This window comes from Eublepharis macularius, chromosome 1, assembly GCF_028583425.1.
Source record: "Eublepharis macularius isolate TG4126 chromosome 1, MPM_Emac_v1.0, whole genome shotgun sequence".
NCBI lineage: Eukaryota > Metazoa > Chordata > Lepidosauria > Squamata > Eublepharidae > Eublepharis > Eublepharis macularius.
This window is the reverse complement of record NC_072790.1, coordinates 82803952-82825416: the sequence shown is the minus strand read 5'-3', so window position 1 is coordinate 82825416 and position 21465 is coordinate 82803952. Positions and strand designations below refer to the sequence as shown.

The 21465-nt window shown below is 41.8% G+C and overlaps 1 protein-coding gene across 1 annotated transcript in view; it reads left to right on the top strand.

Annotated features, from left to right (window-relative positions):
• The window catches only part of LOC129328281 (gamma-aminobutyric acid receptor subunit rho-2), a 44602-nt gene that overhangs the window by 4313 nt on the left and 18824 nt on the right, over positions 1-21465 (top strand). The window contains exon 2 of the mRNA XM_054977241.1: positions 7297-7403. Within this exon, the coding sequence (XP_054833216.1) occupies positions 7297-7403 (107 nt within the window). The remainder of the gene's footprint in view (positions 1-7296; positions 7404-21465) is intronic.

Sequence of the window (21465 nt, the reverse complement as noted above, 5' to 3'; positions counted from 1 at the left end):
CTGTGGAATTTCATATATCGACCCATTCTAGGTTTGCTCATTCTTGACTCATAGTTGTATGATGTGTTTAGATCACAATGGAAATTATTAGGTCTTACGACTGCTTATCTCTCTTGGAATATATTGTATTAAAATTCAATTTTATTGATGATAAAATATTTTGAATGTGGCCCTTTAAGTCATATGCAAATGATAACAGTCAAACACTTGAATACAGTTTGGTGTAGTGGTTAAAAGCAGCAGGACTCTAATCTGGAGAACAGGATTTGATTCCCCACTCCTCCACTTGAAGCCAGCTGAGCGACCTTGGGTCAGTCACAGCTTCTCAGAGCTCTCTCAGCCCCACCCACCTCACAGGGTGATTGTTGTGAGGATAATAACAACACATTTTGCAAACTGCTCTGATTGGGTGTTATGTTGTCCTGAAGGGTGGTATATAAATATATTATTATTACTACTACTGCTGCTACTGCTACTACTATTATTATTATTATTATTATTATTATAAAAATGGTAAAGAGTAAAAAAAATAAATGCATGTAGCTTTCCCCAGTTCCATACTGCTATGGAAGCCAAATGTGCCAAACTCCTACTATCCCCCAATGCAGCTATTTATGCGAGTAATGATAATAATAACCGATTTATATACCGCCCTTCAGGACAATTTAATGCCCACTCAGAGCGGTTTACAAAGTATGTTACTATTATCCCCACAACAAAACACCCTGTGAGGTGGGTGGAGCTGAGAGAGCTCCAGAGAACTGTGACTAGCCCAAGGTCGCCCAGCTGGCTTCAAGTGGAGGAGTGGGGAATCAAACCCAGCTCTCCAGATTAGAGTCCCACACTCTTAAACACTACACCAAACTGGCTCTCTTATATCTAACTTACAAGTTAGATATAGACCATGCCAATCTATACACCTTAAATGTGTGCCAGTTGAGGCATATCTATACCACAGACTTAAAATGGTTTAAGTAACATTTTATGTCTCCAAAAGACCCTAAGAATTTTAGGCCTGAAAATAGAGGAGGGAGTTTCTAACATTTTCAGCACTCCAACCAAACTACAACCCCCAGGACTGGGGGTGGTGGGCAACAGTCAAACTACCAGAAAATGCACCCATATTTATCATGCTCTTGTTCTTTGCTTCTCCGCACGCTACAAAGAACTACTACCCCCAAATAATGTATTTGGGAAAGGGCTGAGGCTCAGTGGTAGAGCATCTGCTTGGCATTCAGAAGATCCCAGGTTCATTTCCTAGCATTTCCAGCTACAAGGATCAGGTAGTAAGTGGTAGTTTCAGGTAGGAGGGACAAGCGGAAGGTGATATAAAAGACTTATACCTGAGACCCTGAAGAGCTGCTGCCAGTCTGAGTAGACAATACTGACCTTGATGGACCAATGGTCTGATTCAGTAAAAGGCTGTTCATGTACGTGTTAATGTATGTGTTCAGTGTACCTTCCCAAACGTCCATGGACATCCTTCTGGAAGATTCATCAGGTTAAAAAGATAATGTGTTGCTAGGATGTGTACCCCCCCTTTATTTTACTTAAACTACTTAAATGGCACTAGAGGCATATTTAAATCCAAAAATAAAATGTTTTCTTTAACATAGAGGAAATCAGAGTTGAAAATGTAACTCAATAACTCAAAATAGATAACTCTGAGGTAAAACCATTACATGTGTTAGCAGTCAGACCCCTCTTCCCACTGAGGGACAGTTTATAGATATATGAAACCATAAACATCCTCCCTCAGATATCAGAAGTGAAGACACTGCCTGGCCTAAAATGAAACAAAATGAATGCCAGCCAGGTAAGAGTTTGGAAAATATTTTAGGGAGGGAGTCAGAGTGGCTGACTGACTAATGGCCCCCTCCATGCCCCAGAGAAATGCATGATTTAGGACCAGATGTCACAGCCAGATTGCCCTCACATCTGATTTAGGCCCATGGGTCTCCCAAGAAACTCCTGACTCATCCATGCCTGGACTCACTTCCCCTCACCCATTTACCCTGATGAAGTACTACCTAACGCTATTCACCAAACCTGGTAGCTTTTCCCATCCAGTACTAACAGGGTCATCAAACACAATTTAAGTTTTTGGGGTGAAAACGTCAGCTTGCCCCAGGGAGCATTTTGCCCTATATTTGGGCACCCTAGCCACCATTGTGGTGTGTATGTGTGAGAGAGTGAGCGAGTGAAACACTGATTGTTTTTCTGCTGCCTCTGCAGACCTCTCTCTTTGAGACTGATGAGTATAACCTTCCCAAAACTGCTTTCTCCCCCTCTCCTACCCAATTTCCTCTTAGTTAGCCTCTTATGTCTGCTCTGTATGTTGTACATTTGCCGTTTTATTTCTCTTTTAATGAAAACCTTTCCAGCTGAACATTTGGCTGGTTTATTTCGAGAGGTCTCTTAAGAAAAAATCTCTGCAATTATTGGTGGAGAATTCCAGTTACTCCCTCTCACTTTGTCTCCTTTAAGCTAATTTCTCTCAACTAATTAGGAGACTGCCTACTTTGGTAACACATACACCGACTTTAGTTCTTAGGTTTAAGACTAATGAGAGTTTCTTAATCTCTTCACAGTTACTTAAATCTTTAAGTTGAGAGGCTTTTGTTCCAGTGTTTTCCCAAATACTCTAGAACACTTCTTTTTGAGTATTCTCTTATTCTTTTGGTTTCAAGAAGGCTGATACCCTCCTTCTAGTATCAACCCCCTTCTCTTGAAACACTGGTACTCATCTTCAGTTTTTAACTCTTAAGGTCTCCAAAGACAGTTTCTAACCACACCAGACCAGGGATCACTTCACTCTTCAGAGCTAACTCCCTGTTTGACTTGGAAGGGAAAGTCTCCTCTCACTACATGATCTATCCCCTTTTCTTTGGCCCAAATGGGAGTCTTCACCTACTTCCTTGCCAACGTTCCCCCAGTTCTCCTGTCTCTGTTAAACTGCTTTCAGTGAGGGCTGAGTCTTGAAACTATCAGTTCTTAACTCTCAGCAAGGGCAGAAAGCAGACTCTCTTCTCCCCAGGATCCAATTCAGAAGTCTTTCTCTGTTCAGCTCATGCTACCCAATCAAATTCCTTGGAGTAGCCTGTCACTCAAAGCTCTCTGTTTCAGTGAAGCATTAACCCTTCATAGTCCTTCAGCTGTTTGTGCAGCACTTCTAAGCTTTTAAAAAATGCAGTCCGTCACAGTTGCTCACTCTCTCCAGTTCCTTGTAAATAAAACTTGCTCATGCTGGAAGAGCCATTATGACCACATTGCACTCCTTCCACTACCTCCACTCACTGGACTGTCAGTTTGCAGGCCAAGAACAACCAAAATAGACCAAACAAGGAAATTCTCAAAGATTCGTTCAACAGCTCAGAAAAGAAATTCCACAATAGGAAGACAAAGGAGGTGTCAATTTGGAGAGCCAGTCATGGCCTTGTAGATGGCATTGGAAATGCCCAGATGGCTGTGATTAATTGGAGCTCTGTTTTTAGTCTGCTATCAAGCTGTTAATCTATTAATCCTTTCAGGAGCTGCAAATAATGGTAGCATTCCATACTGCGGTGGGCTTCATGAAGCCTTCCTTTCCTTGCCTTCTAATGTTTGTAAGCTAAAAACAGCTGAACATGAGAAAAATGCTTCTTGTGAAGAAACTGTATGTATGTTTTCTCTGAAGTATGGCAAGTGGAATGCAGATATCTGGAGCCCATTACTCCAAGAGGTATTTTTAATTATTTGGCCCCTTTAACATTTAGAAACCACAATTGCATATATTTTATAGTATCATACTAATCTATTTCCAAAGCACTATCATTCGTCACAATTTCAGTATCTATTAATAAAGATGGTATGTTTGGTACCAAATCATTATGCAAACCTACAACTGGTATACATAGTAAGAAAATAGTTTTTTCTGTTTTCAAATGAAGGGTATTGTATTGACCTTTCATTGGCATGCTTGGCCAAAAACAAGCTCACTCTCACCACAAGGTACTGGCTCTGTAAAGAAGTATCACTTTAAGTGCAATTACACAACCCTCTCATTCACTGGGATTAAATCAATGCTTCAAACGATCCAGTGCTTCCAGCAGTCTGATTGCCAGGGTACATTCTTTCCCCATGATTATTCTAAAAAGCTGTCAACTACAAAAAACACTGAGATAAGGGTCACTAAACACAAAAATAATTACAATACATTGAAATTTACTGTTATCCAATATTGTGTATTATTATAAGAAATTTATCCAACATATATGCAATCCAGTCCACAAACGTGTTCAAATACTGTCAGATAGTCAATTAGTATTATAACAAAGTAACTCATATACAGTCTAATAAACTTTAAGCATGTCATGTTGAGTCCAAACATTGCAAACATTTTTAACAACTCTCCTTTAATCTTCCTTCTTCTTTTGACAAACTTCCGAATTCCACTGGGAATGAGTGCTTGAAGTTCAGTCTCTTGGAAGAAGTGTTAATTGGTACCTTCCAAGTCATAATTTAGTTACTTTTTCCTAATTATGTCTTTTGATATCTATATAATATATAAGTATTTACTTCTCTTCTGAAGAAGACTTCAAAATGAGTGATAGTCCAGAAGCGTGAAAGGAAGAAGGAAGATTAAAGGAGGGTTGTTTAAAAAATGCTTGGAATGTTTAGACTCAACGTGAAGTGCTTAAGGTTTATTTGATTGTACATGAGTTATTTTTACTTTTTTATATTACTAATTGACTAGCTGGCAGTATTTGAACATGTTTGTAGATTGGATTGCATATATATGTTGAATACATTTCTTATAATCACACACAACATTGCATAAGACTGAATTTCATTGTATTGTAATTATTTTTGTGTTTAGCGACCCTTATCTCAGTGTTTTTGTAGTTCGCTGTTTTAAACACTGTGATTCCTCTTGACTGTTTTACTCTAAAAAGCATTCATTTCAGGGTTTGTGAGAGTAACAATTTGGAAGTGAGCTCTGAGTGAGAACTCACGCAGATTCAGGCTTTGAGACCCTTTTGAGGATGGGTAGTTCCACTGCTGTATCTCTACATGGGAAGTTGTTGAATAATCCAATCACACCAGAGAAGATGACCCTCCTCAGTAGGGGCTGATTAGAAAGAGGTAACATACAGCTTCTTCTGTGAGTTGGTACTTAATTCTCATAAGAATCCTTTATTTAATGAATCTGTATCTCATGGCACACCACCCAGTCTTTCATACTACCTTAGTGGGCTTAGCACATAGTTTGAGAAACACTGACTTAACACTAGATGTGTTGAACTGAAGTTGATGCTTGTGTTCCTTCCATTTATTGTAGGGAAAAAAATTGAGCACAGATGTTTTAGACACACTTCCTATTTTCAGCTTAGCTGGGTATCATTTTTCTTCCATCACTGTTCTCAGATGTTCTCATTCCATCACTAAACTTTTCTGCTAGCCAGTATTTCCCTGAAAAAGTGGTTTTGATTCTGTTCTACATTCTCTTGTCGCTGACTAGCAATGGTATTTAAAACTTTGTAGATCTCCCTGCCAGGGTAAAAGGCTCATGGATATTAGTTTATTCTAATCCTCTAGCAATGATTAGAAAACTAGATTCTTTTTCCCTTCACTAACTGACCCCAGTGACCTCTTACTGGACTGTAATTAAATTCCTATTGTATAATATATGTTATGATAACTCTTAAATTAAGAGTTTGCTCTGCCATCTTTTAACATTCATTTCCACTGCATCTAAATTCCAAAGTTTTCATTTTCTCATCTGCTGCATAAGGCAATCTGTTGTAAATACATTAACTGGAAATGAATTCTGTTTCTACAGAAACATATTCTGAGCAATCAGCTTAATTTGTCTGTGCACAGATTCAAATCCATTGTAGCTTGGGAATGTCACTTGCAGACTGGAATGGAGTGTGTACTTCTATTGTGATATAGTATATGACAATGTGCATATATACAATTTCATTAGCACTGTAGTTTACATCCTGATCAGGCCCAATGTGTTTATGCTTTGAAAAGGGTTCTAAGTAAATAGAGCCACATACTGCTCCAATGTACAAGAAAAGGACATAGTTTTAAATAGAGTTTAAGGAATACATTCTGCACACAGTCCTCCAAACATCATCAATGGGAAACGTGTGCATATATAAAAAGAAAAATAATTGTAATTTTATGTCAGTGTTAAGTAAAAAATGAAAATGCACAATATTTTAGTAATATGCAAATTTTCAGGGCTTGATAATTTCACATCAACTGTGCATCTTTTCATTAAATTCCAACCCAGCAAAAATAATTTGTCTGTCTTCTGTGGTCTACTTGATTCAGTCCTTGAAGATGTGATATCTTGCTGTTAGATGAGGGTGGGCTGTGAGAAATACAGTACAATGTTTTAGCCATTTGCTTTGGTTTCCTCAAGGCACCATTCAAAGTCCTCATATTGAGACCTTCAGTATAAAGATCTTTCCAATACCTCTGCCCGTGGTGGACATTTACTTTTTTTCTGCTTTGCCAGTCCCTTTCAGCTGCACCGAATGGTACAATGGCAACACATTTAACCCATGGCAACACAGCAGTAAGTTATACTGAAAATTTTAGTCCAGTATAATATCATTGACAGTCTAGTCTGAAAGGTTGCCAGCCTCCAGGTGGTAGCTGGAGATCTCCCAAAATTACAACTGCTCTCCAGGCATCAGAGATAAGTTCCCCTGGAGAAAATGGCTGCTCTGAAGGGAGAACTCTATGGCATTATACCCCGCTGAGGTCCTTCTCCTCCCCAAACCCCACCCTCTCCATGTTCCACCTCCCAAATCTCCAGGAATTTCCCAATCTGGACCTGGCAACCCTATCTGGAAGTAATCAGATTCATTAGAATGCCAGCTAGGATCATCGAATGAACCCATCATAAACCCATGCATTCCATTCCCATGAGCTGTACAGTTTCTAAGTTTAAACATGCTCCTGTCTCCATAAACAATTGAAGGACCAGTAGAGGTGATGCTTTTCACATCACAGCTTTTATTTTGACACATAATCCCTGCTTTTTCAAAGGATCTCTTCAATTCCCAGCTTAGCACAAAGCTATCAAGCTGAGACACACAAACTTGCTCCTTCAGATTCATGGTAACTGTATTCTACTGAAAGCTGATCATGCAGAAATATATTACAGATTTTTTTTACTTATTAAAATATCAAATGTTATGGAAAGTAAAACAAACTTCCCACAGCTTTTAAGAATTGTTTCTAGAATAATGCTTAGGCTCTGGAAATTTCAATCAGTGCTATTGTTTTCCATTTTAGTCACATATATAAAAAGAACCATGACATAACAAAAATTCGGAAAGGAAAAACTGAACAGCTTCTGAGGGTAGATGACCATGATTTCACCATGAGGCCTGCCTTTGGAGGTAAGAAATTGTTTGTACTAGTTCCTTTATAGTTGAAAGCTGTTCATAAACTGAATGGCATTTCCAACAGACTGTATCCATAAACACATTACCAGTGCTTTTTTTCTAAAAAAAATGTTTAGGGGTACTCTCAGTTTGACTCAAAAAAATCACCATTTTATAGTTCAAATTGGAAAAAATAAATGCAGTCAATGGACAAAATTACCAAGAACATGCATTATCTCATATTACAAAGCTCACAATAACTTCCAGATTGGCATGAAACACTCGCTTCCATCTGAGACTCAGGAAACACCGTGAAAGGAAATGACGTCAGAAGACTGTCGGTGATGAGAATTATGGGTATCAATATTGCCAACCAAGCCCCTCTATAGTGACACGTGTGCACAACCAAAGAGTTTTGGTATAGACAAACTCTTTGCGCAAAACATACACAAATTGGTCGCCGCCATCGGGGGTAGCAACAAGACTGACAAATCACCATGCTAAATTCCAACTACCAGAGCTCCAAGTGGCTTAGAGAAGACTTGTTTGTATTTGTCTGCACCCTAACGATCACTGATTATGCCAGCGATCTCGGTGGCATGTTCGATGCTCAAAGACATTCCATTTTTTGTAAGACGAACAGCGCTCCTAGTGAGTTTAAATATAACTAAACATCTTTGTTGCCAACATATGCTACATAAAACTTAACAAATCACATAAATATCCATAATAATATGTTTGGAGCTGGTTTAGCGGGAATTCCAACATTTTAAAATTTTTACTTTCTCCCGTTAGATTCACAAAATGTTTAGGGGTACACTTACCCCTGCGTACCCCCAGAAAAAAGCATTGCACATTACTATAGGGCTCATTTTTATTGGTCAAGCCAATGATGAGGAAAATAAGAGTTGTGTAATTTCCTGATTTTCTAGGAGCACATAGAAATACAACTCCCAGTCCCAGCATGTTGTTAAATTCTCTTTCAGTTTATGTGATATATATTTTAAATGATATTCAGAAATGATTTAAGAAGGAATTATTCTACTGCTCCATGAGGAGCTTCTGTGTGGACTTTACTGTCAACTATAATCTCAGTTAATCAAACGTCTGTAGTTACATTTTGCTGTTGGAATGATACTTCTATCAGTGGAAAGAAGGGTGGTAATTTTTGCTAATATCCCCTCCCATTGCAGACCCCCCAGTTTTTGCCCAGTGCTGTCCAGGGAGGGGGGTGCCCCTGGCCTCTGGGTCAGTGTTTTAAGGGGAAGAGTGACCTACATTGACAAGGGAGGGCAGGAAATTCCCATTCTGCAAGCTATGCTCCACTTACAGTTACTAATTAATACAATTCATAGTTACTAACACAGAAGCATTGTCTCAAGTTCCCTGCCTTGTAAAGAACATGCCACATGAAAATAGTGATTAAAATACATTTTACTTATTCAGTGAGAATTCAGCAAAAAGTATGCATAGCATTTCAGCCTTATTATTTCTGTCATTTAAAATAGTTATATCCCACTACATTGGATTCGTTTAATAAAATGTAGGTAAAATGTTAATATGATTGTAGCCGCATGTTTTCATCTTTAAAATGTTTGTCTTGTATTCTTTCAGTAGTTTTTCCAAGTTATATCTACTTGCTGTCCTCATACCCATAATATTTTGTGATGTCTGTCAGTGCCAATTATAGGATTTTGCCACTTATAGGGTACTTGAAAAATATGCAGGATTATCTCATAAAAGTGATTCTGGGGAGATAGACCTGTGACAAATATACTACCAATCTCAAGTATTTGTGTGTTGTTACCAACTCTGTGGTTTCCATCCTTTGCTGAAGTCAATGAGCTTAGAAGGGTGTAACTTTGCTTAGGATGGCACTGTAGAAGCTAGAAGCAGTCTAACAGCTTCACAACTCCATGCAGATTTTGTTCTACTAAGCAAAGATGGGTCCCTAAGGCAGCTGGCAGGCAGGACAAACCCTCTAACCTCAGAGAATTAAAAAAAACACCTGATTTGAATATCTTCAAACAGAACAAGATCATTTCTTCGTAAGTTTTTTCACTATATATTGGCAAAACCTACAGAATGTAAAGTTTGAAAGCAGTAGCATCTTCAAAATCTAAAAACTAAAGTACATGAACCCTGAGGGGAGTTATTGTATTCAGATTCTCAAAGGAACTTCAGAAGCCTCTGCTTTCAGGCATGGTATCCAGAAATACTCTTTATATGGGACGGCACTGTAGAACCTAGAAGCAGTCTATATAAAGAAGTACTCTTTAGTCTTTATATAAGCATACATGCATGAACTTATCCTTCCACCATTCCCCCACTCGACTTGCTTCCTTATGAGCCTTTCTACCACCCATGCTCCCAGCTGCATGTAAGATTAGAGATGGGCACAAACAGCAATACGAACTAAAAAAAAGCCACAAACAGCCCAATCAGCTTTTTGTGAACAAGCTGTTTGTGAGGCCCCATTCTAAACAAACAGGTGGTCGTTGAAAGCCTCATTTGTTGCTGTTCGTTAAGCCAGACAATCTGGCACCTGCAATCAATTCCCTTGGCAACCAGAGGCAGGGACTGCTTGAACTCTGTCTGAACTCCTGCTGTCACCCTGGAAACCCCAATCTAAGACCAATTTATCTTGATAGGCAGGTCTTCCTTTCAAGTGTGGAGCTCAAATTTGTTACAAAGAAGCAAAGAGCCAGCGGGGAGGGGGGCTCCCCGCTCTGATTTTGCAGACAGTGAGAGAGAGACAGTTGCTGTTGGCATTTTGAGAGAGAGACAGGGAGAGTGCATTGGAGCTTGAATTTTCTTTGTGTGTGGTGCGATAGGGATCTACCTCTTCAAGTTCCAGGGCTGCTGCCAGGCTCTGAGCCAAGCTATTATTTATTACTGGTACCTTTCCTGCTGCCTGTTCAGGTAAGGTTTCTGGGAGTGGTGCGGTAGGGATCTTGATGGCTGGAGGAGGGCCTGCAGGCCCCCATGAACAACGAAAAACGAACATGTTCGTGAACAGATCATGTTAATCAGTGTTCATTGTTCTTTGTTCATGGATGACAGTGAACAATGAACACCATGTTCGGGGGTTTTTCTGTTCGTGTCCATGTCTTAATTCGTGCCCATTACAGTTACAAACAGGCTTTCACTGACTAACCACCAGGTTGAATCCTTTCACACACAGGGTTCCACCCCCCAGCAGCCTGTCCTTTCTCAAGAGTCAAACTAAATGGTACCAGGTCAGCTCATCACCATAGGCAGGCCTCATGCCTAGGTACTCTGTCCTCTCCCAGAGGTAGAGCTAAACCACGCTACCAGGCACAGTAGGATTTCCAGGTCCCCTTACTCTCCTTGTGCGGGGGGGAACCTGGCATTCACCTCTAGGACATTCTCTGTCTTGCACACTCCCAACCTTCCAGGCCTATGCGATGATATCACTCCTGGGAGTGACATTGTTGCACAGCATCAGGAGCATGCACTGGAAAGTCCATTCCTGCACCTTTCCCCACACCAGCCAGGTGAGTGGCTGCTAGGGGGTGGAGCCTGCTCCCAGTGCCACCAAAGATGGGGCGCCAGGTGCGGTTGCCAGCCACTGGGAGCGTGCTGTGGCTTGCCACGCGGGAGGCTGAGTGCAGGATTGGGAGGCCCTCACCTGCCCCACCGATGGGGCGGCTGGCTTGCCGCGTATGTAGGACCTCCCAGCCCTGCACTCAGCCACCCGCACAGCAAGCCAGCCACCCCAGTGCATGCCAGCACTGCTGCCGCCAGCTCCACAGTGCACCGGGTGCTGGGGCGACCGGCGCGGGGCAGGCAAACCATGCGGAGGGCCTCCCAGCCCCTGAACTCAGCCACCCAAGTGGCAAGCCAGCTGCCCCAGTGCACGCTCATGCCACCGCCCCCAGTTCCGCGGCACACCGAGCGCTGAGGTGGGCAGCTTGCTGTGCGGGCGGCACGGAGTAGCAGGGCAGGTGAACCGTGCTTAGGGCCTCCCAGCCCTGCACTCAGCCACCCGCGCGGCAAGCCAGCCACTCCAGCACCGCCAGCTCCGTGGCAGACCGGGCACTTGGGTGGCTAGCTTGCCACGCGGGTGGCATGCCTCCTGCCTCTGTGTGATGACGTCACAGAGGGCCAAGCAAGGGTTGCACCAGGCGCCGGCAACCCTAGATCTGGCCCTGTGTCTTTCCCTCCAACATTCCATCCCGCCCTCAGAAAGGCGATTGGATACTGGGTCAGCACTCCTACAGATTCAGGGCTGAGTGGCTGTTCTACCTTGCAGGGGCAGGACAGCCCCCTGTCCATCACAACCCCCCAAACCTGTAAATTCCCTGCACCTAGTGAACCATATTTACTGAGAAGGAATAGTTTCAGAGAGAAAACAAGCCTTTCCTGTCCCAATCAGTCAGACACATAATTAAGACTTCTCAGGGTATTCATCAAGGTTCATTTAGATACAAATGATCCTTCTGCATTGACATTACTGCCTGCAGAACACTATACCCCAATTTGCCATTATTGCTAAAAGGTTCTTACTTCAGATTGATCCCATTTGGACTAGCAGGAATTTCCTACTGGAAATGCATCTCAGAGAGGTAATTATCTCCAACACATCTCTTTCTTATTCAGAGGCTTCCCCTCTCTGTCCTTACTTGGAAACATTCCATGACCCCAGACTTCCTTTCTCCTTCACTTCAGTCAATCAGGAAATGTACTTATTAGTGAACCTTGCCCAACCACCACTTTCCAATTCTGAAGATAAAGGAATCTTCAAACCTCTTGCTCTAAACTTTGCACCAGAATCTTCCCCCCAATACAAATTTCTTTCTGTTCCTTCTGCCTTCACCTCTGTATGTAGCTAGTCATTATGTGCCTCTACTTCCTGCCCTTTGTCTGCTTTGAAACTACAGCAAGGCTTGAACCCTGCTGCTTTTGCCCTGGAATTAGTTTTTGGATTGTTGGCTGCATGAATACTCAGACCCTTGCTCAAGGAATTAGACCTGTGGATGCAACTCGTTCAGATAGTTATATGGTTGCTAGAGAGTTTCTGCTGAATCCTAGAGTGGCGTGACATCATTTCAGGGTTTCCCTCAGAAATCATTTTTTGCCATTTACTCAGTGATTATTTTTTTTTGGTCTTGTTTTTTCCTTACTAGCTTACTGAGTGGTGGGATGGGGGTAGGGACTCAAAGCACTGAGTCTTAATCCTCCTTTTCTTATGTGTGCTGCATTCCCGATCTGAATTGGACTCCTACATGTTTGAGAATTAAAATTGCTGGAAACTCTGAACACGGAACTCCCACTATACTTCTGGATTGACAGGACCCAGGGCAAACAGTGTGGCCAGTGGATTAACCTAGTATGGATTGGGGATGAGATTGGAAAGTGGACCACATTCTCAGTGACATGCCTATAGGTACACACAGCCTCCTGATGATACACAGGGTAGCAGCTAATGTCTATCAAGCAGTTTCTCTTTAGCTCAGTCAAGTCTGTAGTTTTCACCACCACCATCTCTGCCCACATGTCATACATTCAACATTTTATATAGTTGTATATAATTTTAATAATAATAATGTTAAAAATAGTATATTAATAAAACAAATTTGCTTCAGTCCTTTTCTCTTAGTGCCAGTGACCTTGGTGGAACTAGCAGATGTTCAGGTATTATTCATTACAAGTATTAATACTTAAAGCTTATATAAATAGTTGGGCTCCCTTCCTCATACTCCCCCTGGAAGCATTTCATCTAGGACATCTCATATTTTTTAAGAGGGAGTCCATGAATAAGCAGCTTTAGCTGATACTTAAAATAACTGTATCTTTTCCGTCGAAGAACAGCTCAGTGCTTCCTATGATGCAGTTTATTTCTTATCCACCTCCACTATGCTGTGTCAGTTGGATCCTTTTACACAGAATTTAATCAGCATATATAGACTGGAGGCAGAAATGGACACAGTTTTATAACAAGATCATTCCCTCGTTTTCGCAATGGTAATTAAGAGGTATGTAATTAATTAATAGGTATGTAAAGAAAAAGTACCACATGATATAAATAGTGTGTGAATAATCTCTTTCCAAGGTATTTTCCACAATACAGAGAGATGGGATTTTGTGGTTTCCCTGTTGCTGGTATGGCTGCAGATGACATGAAGCAGCAACAGAGCTTCCGTGTATAGCAGGCTTCTCCACAATTTTCCTGCCCTCAGTTTCCCAGAACTGGTCCTTCTCCGTTGGGCCACCAAGGCTTTTGCAATTTTAAAAATTCCGCACAAGTATATCATTATATTGATATACCATTGTAACGATAGATGTAGCAGGTTCTCTGAATTCCCAGCTTTCAGTTTTTTTTTAAGTAAGCCTCTAGCTCCTTTCCTTGAGAATATAAGCCTTATCCCTTATATGTTCACAAGGGAACTAAGACTTTTTAAAAAATGAAAGCTGGGAACCCAGAGAACCTGCAATACTTATTGTAACAATGGTATATTGATGTAACAATTTCTAGCGCTGATTAAAAAGAATAGTGGCAGGGGGCGGGGGAATTGTTGCTGAAAGGGCTGGTTCAGCAGAAATGGATGCTGGTCAGAAAACCCAAATTTACCAACCCACACAGCAGCCATACAGGCTTTACCGTACTCTTTCCCAAAATTTTGGAACAAAGCAAGATTGACAAAGATTGGAGAAAAGCTGAGAAAACCCCCAGAGGTGCATGTAGCACCACGAAAACGGAATCATAACTGCCTGCATCCTTTTTTGAAGAGGTGACATCAGAAATCATGTGGAAAAGCCACCAGCATTCAGTGAGTAGGGTGCTATTTTTAAAACATGGGGAAACAGCCGTGGTATCCAATGTGGGTATGACTTGGCTGGCTCCCAGATTTTCTCCATTAGCCAGATCAAAAATAAACCACTTTTGATCTGACTCAAAGGGGAAGTCATGGGATGGCTGTGGGTGGAGCATCCATTCTAGAAGCTTCACCTGCAGCCACCATGGGAAAGAGGACAGAACTAAGCTCCGCCTTCAAAATGGTGGAGCAAAACTGCACATTTCTTCCCCTATTTTCAGCCCTTTAAAGGGCTTTTTTCCTTTCCCAGCTGAGCCTGTGGATTTGAGGCCTAGGCATAGTATATTTCATTACTAATCTCAGGATGTCCTATTATGTTTATGGTATAGATTCAGTGGTTTCAGGCTTTTGTATCTTATGTTTCACTAATCATTCTATCAAAGAACCTGGGTCCCACCATGATAGAAACAAAAAGTTAACTTTTTCCAAGAGAGACATCGATATGTTTGTTGGAAGCCACCCTAAGCCCACTTTGTGGGAAGGGTGGAGTATAAGTTGAATGAATAAATAAATGAATAAATGAATAAATAAATAAATTTACAGGCATTCTGTTACTATATTTATCATGTATGGTACATTTTAAGGACATAAAAAATTGCAGAAGTACAATGGATAATCCCTGGCAGGTAGAGTTGGCAGGAAGTACCACATCAAAGCCACTTCCTTGTGGGAAGATGGAACAGGGGATTAGGAGAAACTCAGTCAGTATTAGCACAGTTCCAAAGTTATTATTAGCATGCCAAAAGGTTACAGATGGATAGTCCATGGCAGGTAGGATCAGCAGGAGACACCACATCACACCTGGGGACAGAGGGTGAGCGAATTCTTAGTAATTGTTATGAAAATCCTGTATTCTACCTTAGACTACTTTTGCATCCCACTAGTTGTATGCATGCCACTGGTTGAGAACCACTGATATAGATTATATCACTATTATTTGCATGTACACCATTTGTTGAATGAGCATTGGTATTATAAATTTTCTCACATTTTTTTTTAAAAACCCTGAATGTTAACACAGTGCTGGCCACACAGGTCAGCTTTGGCCAGTTTTACAAGTACAAATAAATTGCTTACACTAATTATTTCAGTTGGTGAGTAGATAGTTGAGCATATAGCCCATGGCAGGCATCCTCCAACCCTAGTCAATCATCTTGATCCTCTGCTTGGACTCAAGGGTTGTGCATATATTGCAGACCACAAAAATGGGATGCTTAGAGTAAGAAATCACATACTGAATCACACAGAAATGTTTCTCTATACTTTTTATTGTACACTAAAGCATACCAGGAGCTCAAAATAGGTTGATGACTACAGGCGTCGTCACACGGCCACTTATTCTGTCAGTTTTGCACCAAATAGCGTCGTCGTTGCTATCGGTATCACCCATCACATCACGTATGCTTGTGCTTCCAGTTGTTCAGGCAGAAGCGCGCTCTGAACCGAAACAGATATGATGAGTTACTAGAGTTCAACTCATGTTTCCTTACCTCAAGGTTTGTCGGGAAGTGTAGGTGTCCTTGCAGCTTAAAGTTTAACATTTACAGAGTGGCAGGGAGGGAAGTGCAGGCGTGGGGCACCTTTCCTCCTGCTCTCCAGGTGGACTGCTGCATTTCCCCTTCCCCCGCTCACGCAGCCCGGAGCTACATAGCCCGCTCACGTGGAGCATTGCTTCATCTCCCTCCCCCCTCACTTGGCCTGGCCCCCACAGAGTGACGCCAGGCTGCACCAGGAGAGTGGGAGGAAAGGCGCCCAGAGCATTGCTGCATCTCCCCCCCCTTGCTCACCTGGCCCCCGCCCAAAGCCACACAGCCCAGAGCTGCATAGCCCAGTGTCACTCTGCGGGGGCTGGGCGAGGGTGGTGGTGGAGTGATGCACCGTGCGACCGGGGAAAGGCCCATGAACTGGCAAAAACATTGGTCGAGCCAATTTTTTTTTCCAATGCAGGTCATACAATAAGAGAATATACGTTTACTTTGCATTTTGAATTAGGATGGGAAAAGGGCCTTCAGGCTTTGTTTCTAGCATTACAGAAGATCGTAATACCGCAATAAGGCTTATTTTTTTAAAAAAAAATTAATTAGGTGCACGAGGGCTTCTGGGAGTGAGGGGCGGGAAAATCAATTGAAAACATAGGAAGGATGAGCGGGGAAGTGAGCGCTTTGGTGTTGCGAAGCGTTCAGAGATGATTCTGGACATTCACATGGAAGCGGATGAGATCGTGAAAATGAATAAGGACCCGTTTGGGAAGGAGAATGACGATCTCGCAACTGGAATGGAATAAGGTGGGCATTCGGCAGGAGATGTCGCTAGTTTGTTGCGAAATTTATGGCCGTGTGACGATGGCCTACTGTTCACTTTATCAGCACTCAAAAGCAAGTTGAGAAATTATGAAGTCCTTGTCTGTATTGCAGTACCACCGTATTACTTTGCAGCTATGCTGTGACCTTCTTACATGCTGCCACCTGCTATAAACCTTTTCAGGTTGTGGATCTCATAGGTAGTTCAGGGCAGTCACAATACATCACCTGTGTAGTCCCTAATTATTAAACAGGCCTGGCCCAAATCCACACATCTCTGGGACCAGGGAATAGACACATGCACACACACCCAATTTGGGTAACAGCTTTACTATGCAATGCTATTCTGTGGCCTATAGTGATTAGCTAAAGTTTAATAGTAACTTGCAGTCTTTGCATGTATAAAGTTCTAAGTTAAGTTCTCTAATATCCAATTAAAGCATCTCTAGTAACAGGAATGGGGAAGATTTCTACCTAAGAATCTGGAAAGCTGTTGTAACATTATGTATCATCGGACTGGTTCTGCAGGGCAGATTTGGGTGTTATGAGAAGAACAATGCAAAATACAGATTTGGATGCGAGGGACACTTGCAGGGGAGAATTGGCAGGGAGTGGTTAATCTTTTTTCCTGGTTGATCTCCCTGCTTCCTCACTAATTTAAAACATTTTCTTAGAAATAAGGTAGTTTGGAGGGAAAGCAGTTTGGAGGACAATGTGTAGAGAATGGATCGACACTAGAAGAGTAAAACATCTTACCCATCAATTTTCTGCAACTGAACCACTCCGCACACACCCGGTTCATGGAATCTTGGCAAAGGAAGGTTCAACAGTGCTAAAGATGTCATGTTAATTACTGACACTAATTCAGAAAGGTTTCATCTGTGTTCGGCTTTATGGTAGCTTTCAAATTTGTGGCCACCATACCCTATTGTATCTGTTAACTGAATGTCCTAACTATTGATCATATTGTATTTTTGCTCTGTCAATGTCCTAGCTATTGATTATATTGTATTCACTTGCAATATATAATCCGCCTTGGATCTCAGTGAGAAAGGCGGATTATAAATACACAACAACATTTGCCAAGGTAACATATAGTTGTCGTAAGTTGAACTATAATGGTGCTCTCTTTTGACATAAACCATAGTCCTTCACAGAAAATAATTTTACAGCCTAAGCAAAACTGAGTCCTGACCTGGATGGTCCAAGCAAACCCAATCTAGTCAGATCTCAGAAGCTAAACAGGGTCGGCCTTAGTTAGTAATTAGATGGGAGACCTCCAAAGAAAACTAGGGTTGCACAGCCAGGCAATGGCAAACCATCTCTGTTACAATCTTGCCTTGAAATTCCCAGCAGGGGTCACCATAAGTCAGCTATGACTTGACAGCACTTTTCACCTCCACCAAACAAAACTGAAACTGTGGTAAATGCCTTGTAATTTTTAAAGGTTTATGTGAGAATCAAGCAAGTGGCTGCTAAGTTTTTTTCTTCACGTATATTCAGAACTTAATCCCTTGCCTTTTTGAAGAGTTCTATAATTCAATCATGATTTGAAATAATGAACTCGATTTCAGCAAATATAAATTACAAAATTGCAGGATTAGCTACTGTAGCTTGAAGCCAGCAGACAAGTGCAGAACAAGCTTCTCTTTAGAGCCCTGACAACAGAACTTATTCGAAGCCTACAGAACCTCCTCCTAGGTCTAGTCCCTGTCCATTTTCTTCTGCCTTCCCTGCTGAATTACTGAAGCAATACTGTAGTGCCTATTAAAAGCTAGGATAATACTTGACTCTCTCAAGTTCCTTGTAAACTTCGTTCAGAAGGAAAATTACGATTTATGAAGAAGAAAACCATCAGATTCCTCACAAAACTCTTATCCCTAAAACAAATTGTATGTCATGCCACTCCAATATTAATAGTCTGTGCATATCAGTAATAGCACATTGTTGAAGGGAGAGCAAGGTCAATGCTGTAAACAGGAAAGAACCATAGGCATGGGCATTTTAAAATAGAACTAATGCACTGTACGGCTTTGAAAGTTACCCATGAAGAAGTGATTCTAGTGAGTGGAAGGCCAAACAATTCGCATGGCATCCTCCAGGCATATATTAATGGGGCATGTCTGTGCTATATCTTGAAACTACTACAAATGAATAATTGTGAACAAAGAAAAAAGGTAAGCATTCAAGACTAATAACAATGGCCTATAGGCTCATATATGTTTGCTTTCCATTTTAAGTATATAAGTGCTACATTGACTCAAATATAATGATATACAATAATGTTTCCAGGCAAAGGCTTCAGATCTGAAAATAGCAATGTCCACCTGTGTGTTAACATCTGCAGATCCTGATTTTACTGATCAGAGTCAAACTAGACATGACTTGTGTTTCCACGTACCCACTTTTAAAACCAAAGAATGTTACGCGGCTGCAAATCTCAGTGAAGGATGGCCGAAAGATGTCAATGAATTTTCTTCTTTGACCATTTTTCCACTTAAAATTAGGGATGCTGTGAATTTCACTGTAAACATGTTTGACAGTCAAACTTATCCTGTTTGATTGTGATGATCAGATGTGAGCTGATCACTGAAAAGGTTTGCATCCAGCATTTGCAAAATTGACCATATGCAAAATGTTGCTGAACCATAAATATTGGCAGCCATTAATGTCACTAAAGACTACTCAGATGAACACGGAAGAGCAGGAGTTTTAAAAAATACCATTTATGACTGATTTATATGATAAGTGCCTGTTGACTTAACCAAAAGGGCAGAAAAAGAGGAGTCAGATAGAATCTTCCAGATCAGATGAAGAGAGACATTACACAAATACACAGTTACATACTCTGGTTCTAGTAAAAGGGAAAATATAGTGAGGGGCTCTTTACATATGTGCTAAACATGGGTTTGATTAGGGAAAAACCCAACTCAACTTCTGTTTAACTTGTGATCTGAAGCTTACCTTTAAACCACCCCACATCCTTTCCACCCCACATGCTTTAACTAGCAGAGAAATGCCATGAGGCGAGGGCTATTTTTCTTACTGCCAATTGTGCATGCATCCTCATGCATGATTAGACGACACAGGCAGATCCTAGGCATGGAATCAGCAGCAAAACTTTAGTTAACCATTTTGAGCATCTCAACCCTCTCAAACCAGTATAGTTTGAGAGAGAAACAGGATTAAAAATCTAGCAGCTTTCTAATGACCATAAGGATTAGCGAGATCAAAAAATCTCCTGTTCTTTCTGTGACTCATCACCAGATGCTTAATTCAACAGTATGGTCTGCTGCCAGGATGACCTTTAAAAACACACAGATAGCATTTGAGACTGGTGCTAGAAGAGAAACACAAGTTTCTGGATCTATGTTTTGTGCTATGTGCTCATCTACCTTTATATTCCTAATGTTATAAAGTTGGTCATGTGATTGATTGATTTATATGTTGTGACCAACCTTACACACCATCACCCACCATATACCTATGTATAGGGTTCCAGGGGCTCCCCAGGCAGTTAAGGGCAGTCACAACCTGCCACTTGTCTAATCTCTATTATCAGGAAGAGAGCCCTGACCCAAATCCACAAAGGGTTCCCTCTCTCCTCTTCCAGAGGCTCCACCAGACAGGCATCCCAAACCCTATATTTACTTCCCCTCACCCAGCTACTGCCCAGAGCTTCTGGGAAAAGGGAACTTAAGAGTTTACTGTCCCTACTATACACTGCTATCATTAAATTAAACTTGGCCCATTCGTTGTGACCAGTGTTTAAAGTGTTTGGACCTGGTATGCGTGACCAAGACCTGGGTGAGGGAAGGCGAAACAGTCACCTGAGGAGAACTGACCCCTCCAAGTAATTGGTCCTCCATCAGTCCCAAATGGGAGGTTGGGGGGAGGGGTGGCAATCCTTGAGAGTCTTTCTCCTTCAGGCAGCTCCCCACTCCTGAGATTTTTGGTACTGATTATGTAGGCCTAGTGTGGAGTGCCAAGGAGAGTTTGGCTATCTGTTTGGTGTACCAACCGCCTAGCTCACCAGCAGATATCCTGTCACGCCTGCTAGAGGTGGGCCTTGGAGTACCCTAGGTTGGTGGTGCTGGATGATTTCAGTGTCCACACCAATGATGCTACCTCTGTGCAGGCCGCGGACCTGATGTCTTCCATGGCAGCACTGGGACTCTCCCAATTTGTATTGGCCCCTAGATATAAAGCAGGCCACACTCTGGATCTGATCTTTGGGATGGGGATAACTGTGGTTGTGGACAGTGCCATGGCCATTTGGTCCTGAAGGCTCAGATGGATCTGCCCCCCCCCCCTCCCTGCAAGGGCAGCGAGCTAATTTATGCTCGCCCATGGAGACTTATGGATTCGATTGGTTTTCAGAATGCTCTATGGGACCTGATGCTCCATGGCGGTTCATTGGATGAGCTGGTAGAGGACTGGCAGGTCCATCTCTCTGAAGCCATTGACAAAATCACTCTCCGTCACCCTCTTCACCCCCATGCCCATCAAGCTCCTTGGTATACAGAGGAGCTACAATGGAAGAAGCAGGAGCTAAGATGGCTTGAGTGAGTGTGGCAGCGATCTCGGGACAAAGAAACAAGAGCATCTTATAGGACATTTATGAAATCCTATGAGGTGGCAGTGAAGGCTGTGAAGAAGGAATTCTATGCAGCTTCTATCATGTCAGCTAGTTCACGCCCAGCAAAACTGTTTAATGTGGTGCAATCATTTGTCTCCCTGTTGGAGGGAGACTGTCAAAATTTGAATTTGGATATTAGCTGTGAGGCTTTTGGGAGCATTTTTGCTGATAAAATTCTTTCTCTCTGCCATAACCCGCTGGCCACAATTGATATAGTACATGAACTAGAGACTCCTTGGCCATCTTCTGGGCCAACATTTGATCATTTCAGCCCACTCTCTAGGGAGGAGATTGACAAG